Genomic DNA, 17,730 nt, shown 5'->3' with positions numbered 1-17,730 from the left:
GTGCTCTGCACCCCTTCGCTGCAGTAAGACCTTCATCCCCTACCTTGGGAGCAATTACAGGCTCCAGAGGTTAAATCAGACTCTTAACAGGTGATTTCTGCAAGTGAAAACCAGTGTAATCCTTTGCTCAGTCCCATGTTCACTCACCATTTGGGTTTTGCTGCTGAAAAAGTGCAGCCCTGCAATATTTCTTTTATTTTTCATGCTTTACAAATCCCAGTCACTGGGAGATGCCTCCAGATACAAACAGAATAAATTTTCCCCATTGCCATAATGCTTGTCAGACACAAACAGGAACCCTGTGATGCAGTGGGAAAAGAAGGTTCAGAGGCTGACACAGCTGCTCAGTCTCTGCCTCCAGAAGAGCAGCCCTGGGCTCCCTGACCACAGCTGCTTCAGAGCATTCAGCTCTCAGTGAGGGTCTGGCAGCTCCTGGCTGGTCTTTGCACAGTGCTCAATTGTAGAATCATGGAATCATTAAGGTTGGAAAAGACCTCTCAAGTCTTCCAGTCCAACCATCAGCCCAACCTCACCGTGCCCGCTAACCCATGTCCCCAGGGGCCACAGCCACATGGTTTTTAAACCCCTCTGGGGATGGAGAATCCACCACTGCCCTGGGCAGCTGGTTCCAGGACTTTTCCACTCTGTCAGTAAATGAATGTTTCCTAACATCTAGTCTAAACCTGCCCTGTTGCAACTTGAGGCCATTTCCTCTTGTCATATCACTTGTTCCTTTGGACCAGAGACTAGCACTCACCCTACCACAACCGCCTTTCCAGGAGCTGCAGAGAGTGATGAGGTTTCCCCTGAGACTCCCCTTTTCCAGACTAAACAGCCCCAGGGCCCTCAGCTGCTCCCAGAACCGCTGGGCTCCAGACCCTTGAGCTCCAAACCCTTCCCCAGCTCTGTTCCCCTCTGACAGGAGGTTCAGAGGTTCTGGTACGAGGGGCCCTGGGTAGACAAGAGAGGTCCTCGGTTTCCTGTGTGTGCTGAGCAGCACAGAAAAGTGAATGCAGTTTCCTGTCCCCTCCCAGGCCAGCAGTGCCTTCCAGCTCCCCAGCATACAAAGTACCTGCAACTGCAAAGGGGCTGCTCACAAAAGGCTGCAAATTTGCCTGGAGTTGCACGAAAGTTGAAGCCTTCAGCTCTGGAAGGACAGGGCATTTCTCTGCCAATTCAAAGAGCGGAAGCGCTGAGCCCTTCTCAGCCCCACGATTTTCTTTCCCTACTTTACAACACACCATGCAAATTCCTGTGGAGAAGCCCACAATGCTCCTCTGGATGCTGGTCACCACCTTTGCTGCAGCTCTTAAAGGTGAGAGCCCCCCTTTCCTGGGAAGAGGACATGGATGTGGGGTTTCTGTGTTGCCCTCTGCCTGGAACATATACAGTTCCCAAAATACTTTGCCCTTTCCTGCCCTCCCATAGGATATATGGAGGTGGAGGAGTGATGGAAGGGTGGAGAGCCCTGCAGTACCCCACTGCCAGGAACAGGAGAGACGCTCACCAGCCCCAGAGCTGGAAGGGAGTGGAGACCAAGCTGATCCAGGCAGATCTGAGTTCTGTCCTCCCATGGTACTTCAACCCCTCTCTCCAAGTAGCCCCAAGAATCGCTCAGCCCTGTGCTGTCCTGCTGTGGGTGGGAATGAGGGAGCCAGGCTGGCTCTGAGCTTGGCTCTGGCTTGAGAAGAAGGAGCCGGGAAAAGGTGGAACCGATGCTGTCATGTCTCTTCTTGACAGCAGCTGCAGGAGATAAGGCAGATTCCAAGAGGGGTCTCGGGAACACGGGTCTGTTCCTCTGCCCAGGTGTTTTCCCTGCCCTGCTGTACTGCCTGTCTCATGCATTCCTGCTCTGTTATGTCTTATTCATCCACATATTGGGGTGTCTAGCCCACAGAGAGAGAAATATTGGGGAAGGGGGCAACGGGGACAGCTTTGGAGCTTTAACTTCCCTCTGCAAAAGGGAGAGGAGCAGGTTGTAGTCCCCCAGCATTCTCCTTCCCCCTACCAAGCACTGTGCCCTGGCTGTCAGTTGTGGGCAGCAGCCCTGAGTGAAGAGCACTGCAGGTGACAGTGACAGGGCCTTCGGGCACTTTGCCCCTGTCCTCTGGGTGCTGTGACTTTGGCCATGTGTCTTGGCAGGTTGAGCCCTCAGGTGTGGCTGGTGGACAGCACTCAGGGGCTCATTGCATCTCTCCTGCCAGGCCTCTGACCTTTGGGTTTCACTTGTACCTAGTGTAGGGACACCAGGTTTCCCTCCTGCACCAACCACAGCTCTTCCACATCACAATATGAGGCTGCTGTGGACAGGAAAGCCACCACCTCTAGGAGCAGCTCCCAGAGCTACCTCTGGTCTTGTGCATCCTGCAGCCTCAGGACCCTACCAACTACTTCTGCACGTGGTAACTCCACACAGTTTGTGTGAGACAGGGAAAATCTTCCCTGTGTCTCTGCTCACCTTGGGACTGCCAGGTCCAGTGAGCTCCTGCCCACACTCAACCTCCAGCCCCTCCAGTTTCCACCTCAGGGCATTGATCTCCTCTACACAAGGGCCAGCACAAAGCATCACAGGAAGGAGGCAGTAAAGAAAGCTGGACACCCCTGTGGATGCAAGAGGCAGCAGAGGAGGGGTGATGCTGGAGAAGAGACAGTGGAGCAGGAGATACCTCCCTCTCTGCTAAGCCAGGGCTGGAAGAGCCTGGCAGGGCCCAGGAGGGTCCTAGCTCTGACTTGTAGTCCTGCAGGGCTGCAGGGTACGCTTAGATCATGGTCCCACAAAGGCTGAAGGTGAGCACCAAAGATGAGCCCAGCATGCTCAGCCTACCTCTGCCCTGGATTTTCCTCTGGGCTGGTGTTCCCAGTACTGCTGGGGGTGTGTGTGATGCGGCCAGGAGGGTCACAGGATCTATCTGCCCAACCTGGGTCTTGCCTCTCCCTTCCAAGAGTCAAGAGGTGGGCTTGGCTCCTCTCTGCATCCCTTTGGGTTTTCTCTTCTCCCTGCGCCAAACCAGGAGGACATGATCCAATTTAGGATGGGTCCTTGGCTTCTGACCTTATCCTACACGACACTGCTGGGAGGTGAGAGCCACGAGGGTAGAGGAGAGAGCGGGGAGGAGGCTGCCCATGCACACCTTGGCTCACTGCTGCCTGACTCTAGATACCACTGCATAGGGTAAATCCTTGCATGGAAATCATCTTCTCTTTCCAGGTGGGGTGGGATGCTGGTACAGGGCAGGGAAGTTTTCTGAGAATGGCACGAGAGGAAGAAATTCCTGGACGAAGCCCCTGAGGGACAAGACAGGTGTGGCTCTGAACCTCTCCTGCCCCAGGAAATGACCAGCCCTTAGCAAACCCCAAGGCTGCTCAGAGTGCACAGCTCCTTGGGGCTCCTTGGGGCAGGTTTGCTAGGGGCTGGTCATTTCCTGGGGGAGGAGGGGTTCAGAGCCACATCGTCTTGTTCCTCAGGGGCTCATGTGCAGCTGGCAAACCAATTCCCCATGTGAGTTCCTGCCCAGCCTGTTCTCTGCACTCTGCGCTGGGGTGTGGCTCCAGGCATAGGTTTTGAGGGGAGCAGGGACTCCTGGGCCATACGAAGAGTTATGGGTCTATGGGGTCTGAGCAAGACAATACCTCAAGGAATAACTCCTGGGACTAAAGGCCAAAAGACTGGGTTTGTGCATCCTGCATCCCCAGGATGGACCATTGCACCTGTGAGATTCCTCATAGGCACTCAAATATCACACCTCTCCTGTGTTTTTCCAGGTACCCCTTCCCCCATAAAGATGGTGGCATCTGGTCCGAAGGAGGGGAAGGTCTCTGGATCACTCCTGCTCAGCTGTACTGTAACAGGAGCACATCTGCATAGCCCTAAATATGACTGGAATTGTGTCCGTCGGGCCCCAGGAGGGGAGCTGCAGTTTCTAGGCTGGATCTATCCATTTGGGAACAACACAGGCTATGCCCCAAACTTCCAAGGCCGAGTCGCCATCTCTGCAGATAAAGGCAGAAATGAGGTCTCGGTGCAGCTGCGTGCCCTTACAGCTGCAGACACAGCCACCTATTTCTGTGCCAGGCAGCACACGGTGACACCAGCGGAGGGAGAGGCAAAGCAGAAAGGAGAGAACTGCTGTGGTGACGAGGACCTTTCTCAGAGTGACAGGTGCTCTGGGAAACATCAGTGAGGTTTAGGATTAACAGATGTTGGAACTCCCAATCCATCCATGGGCACTGAGTTCGCAGTATAATTTGATGTTCATAATATAAGTTAGAAATAAAATTTCCTGTATCTAAATTGAAGAGAGGTGGATTTGATGGATGCACCACTTGGTGGATAAGGAATTGGCTGAATGGTCAAACTCAAAGAGTGTCAGTGGCTCTGTGTCCAAGTGGAGACCCCTGATGAGTGCTGTTCGGCAGGGGTTGGTATTGAGACAGGTGTTGTTTAATGTCTTTGTTACAGACACGGACAGTGGGACTCAAGGCACCATCAGCAAGTTTGCCGATGACACCAACCTGTGCGTCATGGTCGGCACGCTGGAAAGAAGGGACCTGGACAGGCTGGAGAGGTGGAGCTGTGTGAGCCTCATGAGATTCAACAAGGCCAAGTGCAAAGTCCTGCTCCTGGGTTGGGGCAATCCAGGCACAAACTCAGGCTGGGTGGAGAATGAGTTGGGAGCAGGCCTGAGGAGAAGGACTTGGGTTGCTACGGGATTAGAAGCTCAACTTGAGCCAGCAATGCGTGCTTACAGCCCAGAAAGCAACCGTGTCCTGGGCTGTATCCGAAGCAGTGGGACCAGCAGGGCCAGGGAGGGGGTTCCGCCCCTCTGCTCTGCTGTGATGAGACCCCACAGCATCCAGTTCTGGAGCCCTGGGCACAGGAAGGACATGGATCTGTTGGAGTCCAGAGAAAGCCATGGAGATGTTCTGAGGGCTGGAGCACCTCCTGTATGAGAACAGACTGAGAGAGTTGGGGTTGTTCAGTCTGGAGAAGAGAAGGCTCCAGGGAGACTTTATAAATACTCAAAGGGAGGGTGTAAAGAGGATGGAGCCAGGCCCCTACCATCGGTGCCACCAACAAAAGGTAAAGGAGATTAGGCCAACTGGCACGACAGATTCCAGAATGGATTATAAGGGAATGAGAGAAGCAAGCACGAATCGGAGCTCCCTCTCAGCTGGTCTGAGATCCCCAGCAACGTCCACAATCCATAAGCACCAGAACGTTTGCAGAAACTTCACTCACAGCAGCTTCGAGGAAACATCTAAAGACTTTATCGCTGAATTCCGTGCAGGTTGTATAGTCCTTTTTCAAACCCTTATAGGATGCTAATGTTGGTCTAGACTTAAGCTTATATTCTTGACTTAGAATTGTAACATTATAGGTAATAAACTAAATGTTTAAATACAGATCTGGGTCCTACTCTGTGTACCTTGGGGTGTAACACTCCAGTAGGTTATCCTAGGCACCTACTTTATTGGAGTGCACTTTTGTGTCAATGCTAACAGTAAACAATGAAATTTAAGTCACTATCGCTTGTGTATTAATATTACGAGTAATAGCAGTTGGTTTATTGGCCTGTTTAAGGTATTACGAGTTCCTTAGTGGTTAACCCATAAACATCATAGCCATCTTAAACACTTATGTCACTAGTCTCCAGTCTATAACAGGAGTCTTGTACTTAGAATCATAGAATCATGGAATGGGTTGGGTTGGAAGGGACCTCAAAGCCCATCCAGTTCCACCCCCTGCCATGGGCAAGGACACCTCCCACTGAATCCGGTTGCTCCAAGCCCCATCCAACCTGGCCTGGAACCCCTCCAGGGATGGGACAGCCACGACTTCTTAGGGCAACATAGGCCAGGGCCTCCCCACCCTCATGGTGAAGAATTTCTTCCTAAGATCTCATCTCACTCTCCCCTCTTTCAGATGAAAACTGTTCCCTCTCATCCTATCCCTGCACTCCCCTCCCCAGCTTTCCTGGAGCCCATTTCTGTACTGGAAGCTGCTCTAAGGTCTCCTCGGAGCCTTCTCTTCTCCAGATTGAACAGCCCCAACTAGCCCTTGGATGATCTGCGTGGCCTCCTCTAGACCTGCTTGACCAACTCCAAGGTGTTTAAGGCCAGAGTGGATGAGGCTTTGAGCTACTGGATCCAGCTGGAGGTGTCCTTTCCGATGGCAGGGAGGTTGGAACTGGATGGGCTTTAAGGTCCCTTCCAACCTCAACCATTATGTGATTCTCTGGTCCCAATTAGTGAGACCATATTAGAAGCTGAACTGGGGAGCAGTTCTTAGCAAAATGACTAAAAATCTTTTACCTATGTCATTATTAGCCTCTGGCCTGGACAGGCGCACACTCTCCTGGGTGGAAAACTGGTTGGCTGGAGGGCCCAGAGAGTGGTGGGAAATGGAGTTAACTCCAGCTGGAGGCCAGTGACAAGTGGTGTCCCCAGGGCTCAGTGCTGGGTCCAGCCCTGTTCAATGTCTTTATCAATGACCTGGATGAAGGCATCGAGTGCACCCTTAGCAAGTTTGCGGATGACACTAAGCTGGGTGGGAGTGTGGATCTGCTGGAGGGTTGGGAGGCTCCAAAGGGATCTGAACAGGTTGGACCGCTGGGCTGAGACCAATGGGATGAGGTTTAACAAGGCCAAATGCCGGGTCCTGCACTTGGGGCACAACAACCCTGTGCAGCTACAGACTAGGAGAAGTCTGGCTGGAAACTGCCTGGAGGAGAGGGGCCTGGGGGTGTTGGTTGACAGTGACTGAACATGAGCCAGCAGTGGCCCAGGTGGCCAAGAAGGCCAATGGCATCTTGGCTTGGATCAGAAATGGCGTGGCCAGCAGGTCCAGGGAGGTTCTTCTCCCTCTGGACTCGGCACTGGTGAGACCGCTCCTCGAATCCTGTGTTCAGTTCTGGGCCCCTCACCACAAGAAGGATGTTGAGGCTCTGGAGTGAGTCCAGAGAAGAGCAACAAAGCTGGTGAGGGGGCTGGAGAACAGGACTTATGAGGAACGGCTGAGAGAGCTGGGGGTGTTTAGCCTGGAGAAGAGGAGGCTGAGGGGAGACCTCATTGCTCTCTACAACTACCTGAAAGGAGGTTGTGGAGAGGAGGGTGCTGGCCTCTTCTCCCAAGTGACAGGGGACAGGACAAGAGGGAATGGCCTCAAGCTCCACCAAGGGAGGTTCAGGCTGGACATTAGGAAAAAAGTTTTCACAGAAAGGGTCATTGGGCACTGGCAGAGGCTGCCCAGGGAGGGGGTTGGGTCACCTTCCCTGGAGGGGTTTAAGGGACGGGTAGACAAGGTGCTGAGGGACATGGTTTGGTGTTTGATAGGAATGGTTGGACTCGATGATCCGGTGGGTCTCTTCCAACCTGGTTATTCTATGATTCTATGATTCTATGATTCTCTCTGTTCCCATGTGACTCTATGCCTGTCTGTTTATTCTGGGCGGTCAGCATACATTTGTGCATCACAGACTCATTTTTCTAAAGCATGAATATATTAGAGATATAAATCATTTTCTGTCCAGAATAGTCCTGGTATGAAAAGAAATATTAAAATGGCAGTTAATTTATTTAGGATAGCTGGTCCTTGATATTCATAAGAAAATATCCTGCCGTAAGTCTCTAGAAGTTTCTTAAACATATCTCTGGAATCAAGTGATTTGAGTTAAAAAGATTTTTACAATCCAAATAAATCCATATTCAGTGTCGCCAAGTATGGTCATCATTTCATTAAAAAAGATGTATTATTGCCTTAGTCTGCTGTAAACTTTATGCTGGCAATGCTATTTTTAATTTATAGTAATTGCAGCAATTACCCAGCAATGAAAGAGCAGGGGATGAAAAAATACAGCATTCAAAAGACATCAAAGTGGTGTCACCTGGCACTGAACTGAGAACATCGATGTTTTTGTGTGACTCTTCATCACCGTGTGGGCTAGGAACCACGATGGTTGAAGGGGACTGAGCCGCCTGACACAAACTGACTTCCTGGAAACCTGAAGGTAAAACATCCTCCTCTTCCTCACCTCAGCTTCCCACAGACTACTGCAGCCTGAAGAACACCTCTGATCGTGACTCAAGCTATGCGACAATCATCACAGCCCATGCCAGTTTTTCTTGTATTCAAATATGGATGTTGGGTTCAAGACCTTATGAGTTTGAACATCTTCCACACCAGAAGGACGGGATGTCATCCAGAGGGACCTGGACAAACTGGAGATGTGGGCCTGTGAGAACCTCATGAGGTTCATCAAGGCCAAGTGCAAGGTCCTTTTGCGAGGTCAGAGCAATCTATGGTTTCAATACAGGATGGGGGATGATGTGATAGAGAGCTGCCGTGCAGAGAAGGACTTGTGGTGCTGATTGAAGAGAAGCTCGATATGAGCTGGCAATGTGCGCTCACAGCCCGGAAGGCCAACTGCATCCTGGGCTGCATCAAAAGCAGCATGACCAGCAGGGCAAGGGAGGGGATTCCTCCCCTCTATTCCTCTCTTGTGAGACCTCATCTAGAGTATTGTGTCCAGTTCTGGAATCCTCAACAGAAGAAGGAGATGGAGCTGTGTGAACGGGTCCAGAGGAGGCTACAAGTATGATTGGAGGGCTGGAGCACCTTCCCTATGAGGACAGACTGAGAGAGTTGGGTTTGTTCAGCCTGGAGAAGAGAAGGCTCTGAGGAGACCTTATAGTTACTTTCCAGTACCTGAAGGGGTCCTACAAGAAAGCTATGGAGGGACTTCGTAAAAAGTCTTGCAGTGATAGAACTAGGGGGAATGGGTATAAACTGGGGACGGACAGATTTAGACTAGACATAAGGAGGAATTTCATCATGATGAGGGTAGTGAGGCACTGGCCCAGGTTGCCCAGGGAAGTTGTGGCTCCCCCATCCCTGGAGGTGTTCCAGGCCAGGATGGATGGGCCATAAGTGGCTTATGTCCAGCTTCTTAACCCACAGCACCAGAGGTCCTTGTCCTAAGGGCTGCTCTCAATCACATCATCCCCCAGACTGTGTTGAATTTGTGCATTACTCCATCCAGGTGTAGGACCTTGCACTTGCCCTTGATGAACCTCATGATGTTCACATGGGCCCACTTCACCAGCTTGTCCTGGTCCCTCTGGATGACATCCCATCCTTCTGGTGTGTCAACTTCACCACTCAGCTTGGTGTCATTTGCAGACTTGCTGAGGCTGCTCTCCATGTTGCTGTCTATATTGTTAACGAAGACATTAAACAGCACTGGTCCCAGTACAGGACCCCTGAGGGACACCACTCATCATTTATCTCCATTTGGACATGGAGCTGTTGACCACTGCCCCTGGATACGTCCAACCAAACAATCCCTTATCCACCAAACAGTCCACCCGTCAAACTTGTATTTCTCCACTTCAGAGAAAAGGATGTAGTGAGGGACCCTGTCAGAAGCTTTGCAAGAAGTCCAGGTATCATCCCAGATAGATGACATCCCTTGGGTGATGCTGCGGTGAGCACTGGAGGGGGGACAGTGGGGCCATTGGTGCCATTTCTGGGCCACCACAGCGTCTCTGCTTCTCCATATGTCAGTTCCATGGAAGCAAAGGGGTTTGGAGTGTGGAGGTCACTGCGATGGCCCCCTCTGACTTCCCCTGGGCTGTGGTTTGGGTTCTGCCATCAACCCCAGCACAGGTGCTCAGGGAAGGGGAAGAGAAAGGGCAGGGCGAGAGGAGGCACCAAGGTTGGGCTAAGGAGGAGCAGTGGGCAGGGGACACAGTGGGGGTGAGGCCAGCTCTGGTCATTGCAATGTCCCTCCAGTGGGGACAGCCCCACTGTCCCTGTTCCTGCACCCATGGGGCATTTGGTGAGGAGGCTGGGGTTCCCCGGCAAAGGTGGTGAGAAGGACAGGGCAGTCTCAGGCTCAGCCCAGTGCTAGGCAATGGGAGAGTTGGGGTTCCCCAGCACTATGGGGTGCAGGGGGCAGAGAGACAGCTCCCAGGCCCCACAGCACGGATGGAAATCCTCCTTCATCTTTCTGGGCATCAGAAGCAGTTGAAAGTGAAAAAACCCAGAACACTTCTGCAACTCTGAAATTTTGCTGTAGAATAATTCTCAAACCAGCTTTTGCTTCTTCCTTAGACTGAAATCTGAGCCTTCGCAGAGCAACATTTCAATCCCTCGCTACAGTCCTACAGGTCCCAAACAACCTCTTTTGGCCCAGCCCTTACTTTGAAGTCTCTGTGAGTTCTTCATGGGTTGTCTCGGCTGTGTGACTGTTTCACATGAAATCCTGCACAGTAAAGGGAAGGAAGAGGCAGTTTTTGTACCCAAGTCTATCAGTGTGTTGAGAACTTGGTGTAGCACAGTGCCACAAACACTGTGAGGGCTCATACAAAAACCTGAGACTGCAAAAGAAATTACAGATTTTGAGGAAGAAAGGAAAAATGGAGTGTGTTGAAGAAGGGAACTGCAGAACTCCCATGGGCATTGATTCTGGAAGCACATCACCTGCTGAGCCAAGAGAAGAGGAAAAGGGGTTTAAAAGCTTTGGCTGAAATTGAGTTGTTTGAAATCCCCCTGCTATGGAAATCCTGTTTGAAATCCCCCTGCTTTCTCCCCTGATGATTTTGGAAGCAGTGGTGCCTTTGGAGTGCTTCCATGGCAGCGCATATACCAAACCTTTGGACAAACCACTGGCTTTCCATTCTCGGATTTTACACCCCTTTAGAGTGTGGTGAGGGAAGTGAGTTTATCTGACTGCGTGCAAGCAGCGTGGCAACAGACAAGCTCGTGTTTGGAACTGGGATCCCTTTTTCAGTTGAGCCAGGTAAGTTCCACTGGTTCTACTGTTAATGGATTTATTTTTTCTGTTTGTGGTGGGGTGGGCAGAGGGAGAGTGTGATGTGACAGCACAATGAGAACTTTCCGCTGCCTCAGATCTCCTGAACATGCGTTCAGCCTGGAGTTTGAGTCCTCAGCTCACATGTAGTGAACAGAGTTTTTCAGGACCATGAAGATCATTTCCTAGCTGTGGGCATTAGCCTTGCTCCACAGATCCTGGCCCCTCTTGCAGCCACACTGTTGTTTACACCCAGGCAGGACCGTGTCTTAGCCCATCTTCAGTAGGAGGTGAAAGGCATTACTTGCTTGTTCTTTTGCAACACTGAGGTGTGTGTAAAGGAAAAAGGGAGATGTAAAGAGCTGCAGAAGAAAGCCGTTCTCATGGAAAGACAGGATGCATTAGTCTTTGCAGCAACTGCTTGAGATGTGAGCAAGCATTTAGACCTGGTGATCCTGAGCGTGGTCTTGGTAAGGACAGACCATCTTCACCAGCTTCTGTGTGACAGCATGAAAGCTGTGGCAATGTGTTTTGATGTTTACTGTCCTAGAGCATTCCGTTGCACACCAGCACCTGTGCACACACCCTCCCCAGCCAGCCACAGGACTCCCTGAGGTACCTGCTCAAATGCGGGGCTACAGCCACATTTCCATCTTTAAGGCATTTTACACACAGTGCAGCTCCAGTTCCTGTGGGAGCAGGGAAGCCAAAGATGCTATTGTGAAAAAATCGTTTGCAAAAGCAGGACGGCAAGTTGCTGCCAGCTTCCACCAGCCCCACCCCAACCTATGCGAGTGGAAACCTTCAGTGATCAGGACAGATGGTGTTCTGCCAGAGAGCTGTGGAGAACGGAGTGAAATCCCACTGGCAGTCAGGCACAATCAGTGTCCCCTAGGCTCCCTGTGGGACCAGTCTTGTTTAGAACTGAGCATCCAGAGAAGGGAATGGAGCCAGGGAAGGGTCTGGAGAACAGGGGTTGTGGGGGTGGCTGAGAGCCTTGGGGCTGTTTAGTCTGGAGAAGAGGAGGCTGAGCGGAGACCTCATCGCTCTCTGCAGCTCCTGAAAGGAGGTTGTGGGGAGGTGGTGCTGGGCTCTGTTCCCAAGGAACAAGAGATAGGATGAGAGGAAGCAGCCTCAGGTTGTGCCAGGAGAGGTTTAGGTTGGATATTAGGAAAAATGTCTTTACTGACACAGTAGTGAAGCACTGGCAGAGGCTGCCCCAAACCCATGCAGTTGTGGCTCCTGGGGACACGGGTTAGTGGGCACTGTGGTGCTGGGCTGATGGTTGGACTGGTTGAGCTTAGAGGGCTTTCCCAACCTTAATGATTCTGCCAATTCCTTGATTCTATGAACAATCAAGCAACAAAATGTGTTGCTGGTTGAAAGTCTAAGTAAGGGGTTTGCCTTTTCAGATGAACACAGCAGCCTGAATGGGAGGTTCAGTTTCTACACAGAAAGCCACAACATGCTTTTAAAACCAAACTGAATTTCAGACCTGTTCTATCAGGAACATCTGTGTTGTAGCTTCTGTTCCTCAGGAAAGAGGGAAAAAAAAGCTTTCCACAAAGAACAGGCTTTATAAACTGTCGATTACTCCAAAGACAGGAACAGAATTTCCTGGGAGTGCTGGGATCCTGATTCTTTGTAATGGTGCTTTTTTTCCCATGCAAGATAGACAAAAAAACTTAAAGCAGATCAGAACCTTGCAGGATCTTGGCCTCCTGAGAATCTCCAAGCACAAACGACATAGAAAACGTTTCAATCACTACACAGCTTTTGTGACATCTACGCCTGAGAATTCAATAAGAGAACAGCTAAAGAATTCCCTGTATGCTTCTCATTGAAGGAAGCCAAGATCCATGAGAGAGGGAATGATTTTCACCTGAAAAAGGGGAGATTTAGATGAGATCCTAGGAAAAAGTGGGGTTTTTTTTGTGAGGGTGGAGAGGCACTGTCCCAGGTTGCCCAGGAACAAAGGAGTTCCGTGCTCTTCTAACACCCCCTGCCATGGGCAGGGACACCTCCCACTGGATCCGGTTGCTCCAAGCCCCATCCAACCTCGACTTGAACCCCTCCAGGGATGGGGCAGCCACGGCTGCTCTCGGCAGCCTGGGCCAGGGCCTCCCCACCCTCACAGGAAAACATTTCTCCCTGAGATCTCCTCTCAATCTCCCCTCTTTCAGCTGAAAACTGGCCCCCCTCATCCTATCCCTGCACGCCCTGGTCAAGAGCCCCTCCTCAGCTTTTCTGGAACCCTTTCCATACTGGAAGCTTCTCTAAGGTCTCCTAGAGCTTTCTCTTCTCCAACCTGAACAACTGCAACTCTCTGAGCCTGTCCTCATACAGGAGGTGCTTCATTGCTTGGGTCATCTCCATGGCTTCCTCTGGATCCCTAGGGATTAGAAGCTCCAATGAATCTCCCACCCTTATACTCCCTTTCTGTCTTTGATCTGCTCTTTGGGAAACAGGAGGAAGAAATAAGCACAGGAAGACACTCAGCTGTCAGGGCAAGCAGGGCTGGACTGTAGCTGAACTGTAGCTGAACTGTAGATGATGATTTAGCTCTAAGAAAATGCAGACAACAAAATTATCCCAAAATGATGCTTCTTTTTCAGAGAGCCAAGATGAATCTGCCCCGGAAGTCCTTGTGCTTAAATCAGAGAAATCCAAACAACATGAGAACAAATTGAAAGTAGCTTGTTTGGCTCAGGCTTTCTACCCGAAGAACATCAGTCTGGACATGCCCCAGGGTGACCTTGTGTATGAGCTTAAGGCACCTCTTGTTACATCGGAGGGGACATACGGTACCATGAAGGTAGTTGGAGTGGACGCAGACGCGGAGGTGACCTGCAAGGTTGTGCACAAGGGGAACAAGGCTGCAGACAGCCTCATTCTGCCAGGTACAGCACTGTGGCCTGAACACAATGGGATTTGTGGAGATGCATTTGCCAAGATTTCAACTTGCCCTTTGAGAATCTGGCAGGAATGACTCAGTACAGTTGGAGGGTGTTTAGTGAGGTGAAGATGAGATACTCAAAAACATCTCACATACATGGCCTTAATTTAAGCACCTGGAATTTTCTTCCTAAAATAATAAAAACAAGCCCCCATATACCCAAACTGTTCCCTATCCACACCGCCCTCCATCTAAACCCTCCAATATTTGCCACTCTACCTTTGTCTGAGGTCAAACAGTTCCAGGGACACAAAGGTAGATGCCTGTGAGAGGAGAACTTGAAATAACTGTTATGGAAACACAGCATAAAAAAAAGCTGTGATTCTTTCCCCAAAATATTTTGGTTTAATTTGAACACTTTTTCAAAATGCTCTTTCAATACAGAAGGGAGAGAAAAGAAAACTCAACAGTCTTGGGTTTTTTTTCTGCAATCATGTAGAAAGCTGATTTTTCCCTTTGAGCACATCTCAGAATTCCTGTCTGGCCAGCTGATTCTCTACTTCTGCTCATTCACTGCTGGGAAAGAGTTCTAGGTGTGTAATGTGTAATTTCTGATTTATATAATTTGGATACAATTAACAGTGTCACTCAATCCTTCAACAGGAAAGAAGCCTGAAGAATTGGGAAGACTCAATGCATGCACCATTGCAGATGCCACTACCAAAGGTTGGTTGTCTAAAGGAACAGAACAGCACGGTTCTTTTATTTGGGTTCAGTAACCCAATGCAGTAATGGAATGCAGTGTCTTTGGTACAGAAATCATAGAATCGTGGGTGGTTTGGGTTGGAAGGGACCTCAAAGCCCATCCAGTTCCACCCCTCTGCCATGGGCAGGGACACCTCCCAGTGGATCCGGTTGCTCCAAGCCCCATCCAGCCTGGCCTGGAACACCTCCAGGGCTGGGGCAGCCACCGCTTCTCTGGGCCAGGGCCTCCCCACCCTCACAGCAAAGCATTTCTTCCTTAGATCTCATCTCATTCTCCCCTATTTCAGCTCAAAACCTTTCCCCCTGTCCTATCTCTGCACGCCCTGATCAAGAGCCCCTCCTTAGCTTTCCTTGAGCCCCTTTTCATACTGGAAGCTGCTCTAAGGTCTTCCTGAAGCCTTCTCTTCTCCAGGCTGAACAGCCCGAACACTCTTAGTCTGGCTTCATATGGGAGGTGCTCCAGCCCTTGGATACTCCTTGTGGAACTGTAGACACATATTAAGCAATAAACTGTATGTTTTGTGAACTCAACACTGAAGCATGGAGTCCTGCTTTCTCTGTGGTAGGAATGTCAGAACTGGAAATCCTTAGTGAGAAACAGCCTGGTGCTGCGGGTCAACAGACAAAATAGCTGATGAATGTCCATGGGAAGTCAGTGCCTCGTTGTGCAGATGTCGCCTCTCTTCCCTGTGATTGATACATTCCTCTGTCATCTTTTCCTTTGCTCCTGTTCCGCTTGACCACCCATGATGTGTAGATTTTCCTTTTCTGGGGGTTGGTGCAGGATAATATCAAGGCCCTCACTCTCTTCCCTCTTCTCCTTCTTTTTAAAGCAGATGTTCAGATGGAGAAGGTCAACATGCTCTTCATGGCGGTTTGGGGTTTGAGATTCCTGCTGGTAAAGAGCATTGCTTTCAATACAATCCTGAGTATCAAGCTGCTGCACTTCTGAGACAAGGAAAATATCTTTCGGTCCCTGGGAGTGCAGGAGGTGAGTGCACAGGGTGAGAAGTTGGCTCTGTGTGCTTCCATAAACCCACAAGGAGGGACATTGGTTCAGCCATCCCTCTTGCCACTGAATTGATGGGTTAATGTAACCCCCAAGGTGCTCCTCACCATCAAATGGGCTTTGTGTCAGGCTGAGCCAGAGCATCTCAGGTTCTGCCAGAAATCTCCTGCTTGTCATTTAAAGTGGCAGAGCACAAAGCCCGTGTCAATGTCCAGGTCAGAAAGAACAAGAAAGGGACAATCCCCAAAGCCAGCAAATGTGAAAAAGGAAATGGGAAAGGAGGATGGAGAATTCTGAATATCCAGCAGGCAAAATGTCAGAGACAATTTCCCACTTTATTCCAGATAAATAGAAACTTGGCACCACTTCATGAAATGTGAATAGGAATTTAAAACAAGCATTACTCTTTCAGGTACTGGGTAAGTGAGCCAGAACTGGGTGAAGAGGAGCAGGGAAGTGCACACAGGAGGATAATTGAAACATCACGGGTCACTTTTGCTACCAGTAAACGTCTAAAGAACCAACAAACCCCAGTTCCGACAGATTTAGGAATCTTTTCACTTCATCAAGTTCCTTTTCATTTATTACCATCTGGAAACCTTCTGAGACAGCAACGACTTGCATCTAGCTTATCTTCACTGATTGTAAAACAATTTCTGTTATTTCTAGAAGAGCTTTCCCTCACCCCTTAGCTAAGCAGCACCAGATCGCTCTGCTCCTCCTGTACCCATTGCATTGAAGCATCCAAATCGCTGAAGTAGTTTCAGAAACTTCAAATTGATATTTATACTTCCTATGCTTTAAAAAATATCATCTCTGGTTGTATCACATTGTTGGCTGTAAAAGGAACGCGTTTCTGCACAGCATCATTTTAGTTTTTAGAAGCTTTTGTTAGTGGTGATTTTCTAGTGCAGGGACCTGGATCCCCAGTGGACCTTAAGGAATTCACTTCAGGCAGGGATGAAGGAGCACTGTCATTTCCACCTCTCCTTTAGACCATTCTTCTCTTTCATTAAGTATTGGTACCTGCAGTTTAGGTTTCTTTAATGTACACCAAAATAAAGGTTTCTCATGCTTGGGTTACACTGTGTCCTTTCTGCTGAAAAATGGGTAAAAACTGTTGAAATTCCACTGTCCTGTCCAGTGGTCACAGAGGACTTGAAACCTACCTATTACAGTCTTGGTTCCCTTTTTATTAAATTTGTCCTTCATGGGCTTTCCACAGGGAAAGAGAACAGCTCCCTGGAACCTTTGAGAGACTTCAGGAGGGCCATGAATTCTGGCCCTCTCTGGTTTAAAGGAAGTTTAATTATTATGCCCCTTCCAAATCACTCAGACTAAAAATTGATCCGTGGGCTGGAGCATCTCCTGTATGAAGACAGGTTGGGAGAGCTGGTGTTGTTCAGCCTGGAGAAAAGAAGGCTCTGGAGAGACCTTAGAGCAGCTTCCAGTACAGAAAGGGGCTCCAGGAACGCTGGGGAGGGGCTCTTGATCAGGAAGGGCAGGGATGTGATGAGGGGGAATGGTTTTGAGCTGAAAGAGGGCAGATTAAGGTGAGATCTTAGGAAGAAATGTTTCCTGTGAGGGTGGGGAGGCCCTGGCCCAGGTTGCCCAGAGCAGTGGTGGCTGCCCCATCCCTGGAGGTGTTCCAGGCCAGGTTGGATGGGGCTTGGAGCAACTGGATCCAGTGGGAGGTGTCCCTGCCCATGGCAGGGAAGGAGGGAAAATGGCTTTGAGGTCCCTTCCAAACCAAACCATTCCATGGTTCTATGAAAATTGTGGATGATAACAAAAAGGAGATGAGTCTGAAGAGGAACCAGTTAACAGGTAATGGGAGCAGTAACATACAGACCTCAGAAGGTGAGAGAAACAGCTGCTGATTTTCCACTCACCAGGTCTAGGAAGGGGACAACAGGAAGCACCGCAGAGTGTTTTGAGAGATAACCCAGCCGTGGGCAGGCAAACAAAGCCATCGCTGACTTTGGTCTCACAAGCTGCTGCCTGCTCAATGCAGGATGCTGTGGTTAAAACATGACTCAATCATGCTGTGCAGGTCAAATTCCCCCTTGCTTTTAAAAACATTAACCCCTTCCTCGGGGGCAGGGCCCGCAATGGTTTTGGATGCTGACTGAACTACTGCTGGCTGAAAAACAGCCCCAGAAAAGCGCATGGTAAAAACTGTTAACTAACCTGGACAAGTTTAGTGTTCAAACTCTCTCTCCTGCCTAGAAAATGTAACTTTTCTTTGG

The 17,730-nt window shown here is 49.9% G+C and overlaps 1 gene segment (V, D, J or C); it reads left to right on the top strand.

The window, feature by feature from the left end:
- Window positions 1-1,055: 1,055 nt before the first annotated feature.
- LOC138728430 (T cell receptor delta constant-like) lies at window positions 1,056-16,546 on the top strand. The segment is given in 5 exon segments: window positions 1,056-1,315; window positions 13,427-13,711; window positions 14,371-14,433; window positions 15,306-15,463; window positions 15,894-16,546. Coding segments are annotated over 4 exon segments (540 nt in total).
- The last annotated feature ends 1,184 nt before the right edge of the window (window positions 16,547-17,730 follow it).

Source organism: Phaenicophaeus curvirostris, chromosome 18 (genome assembly GCF_032191515.1).
Source record: "Phaenicophaeus curvirostris isolate KB17595 chromosome 18, BPBGC_Pcur_1.0, whole genome shotgun sequence".
Lineage (NCBI taxonomy): Eukaryota > Metazoa > Chordata > Aves > Cuculiformes > Cuculidae > Phaenicophaeus > Phaenicophaeus curvirostris.
Note: the sequence above shows the minus strand (reverse complement) of the source record. Positions and strands in the feature narration are given on the sequence as shown.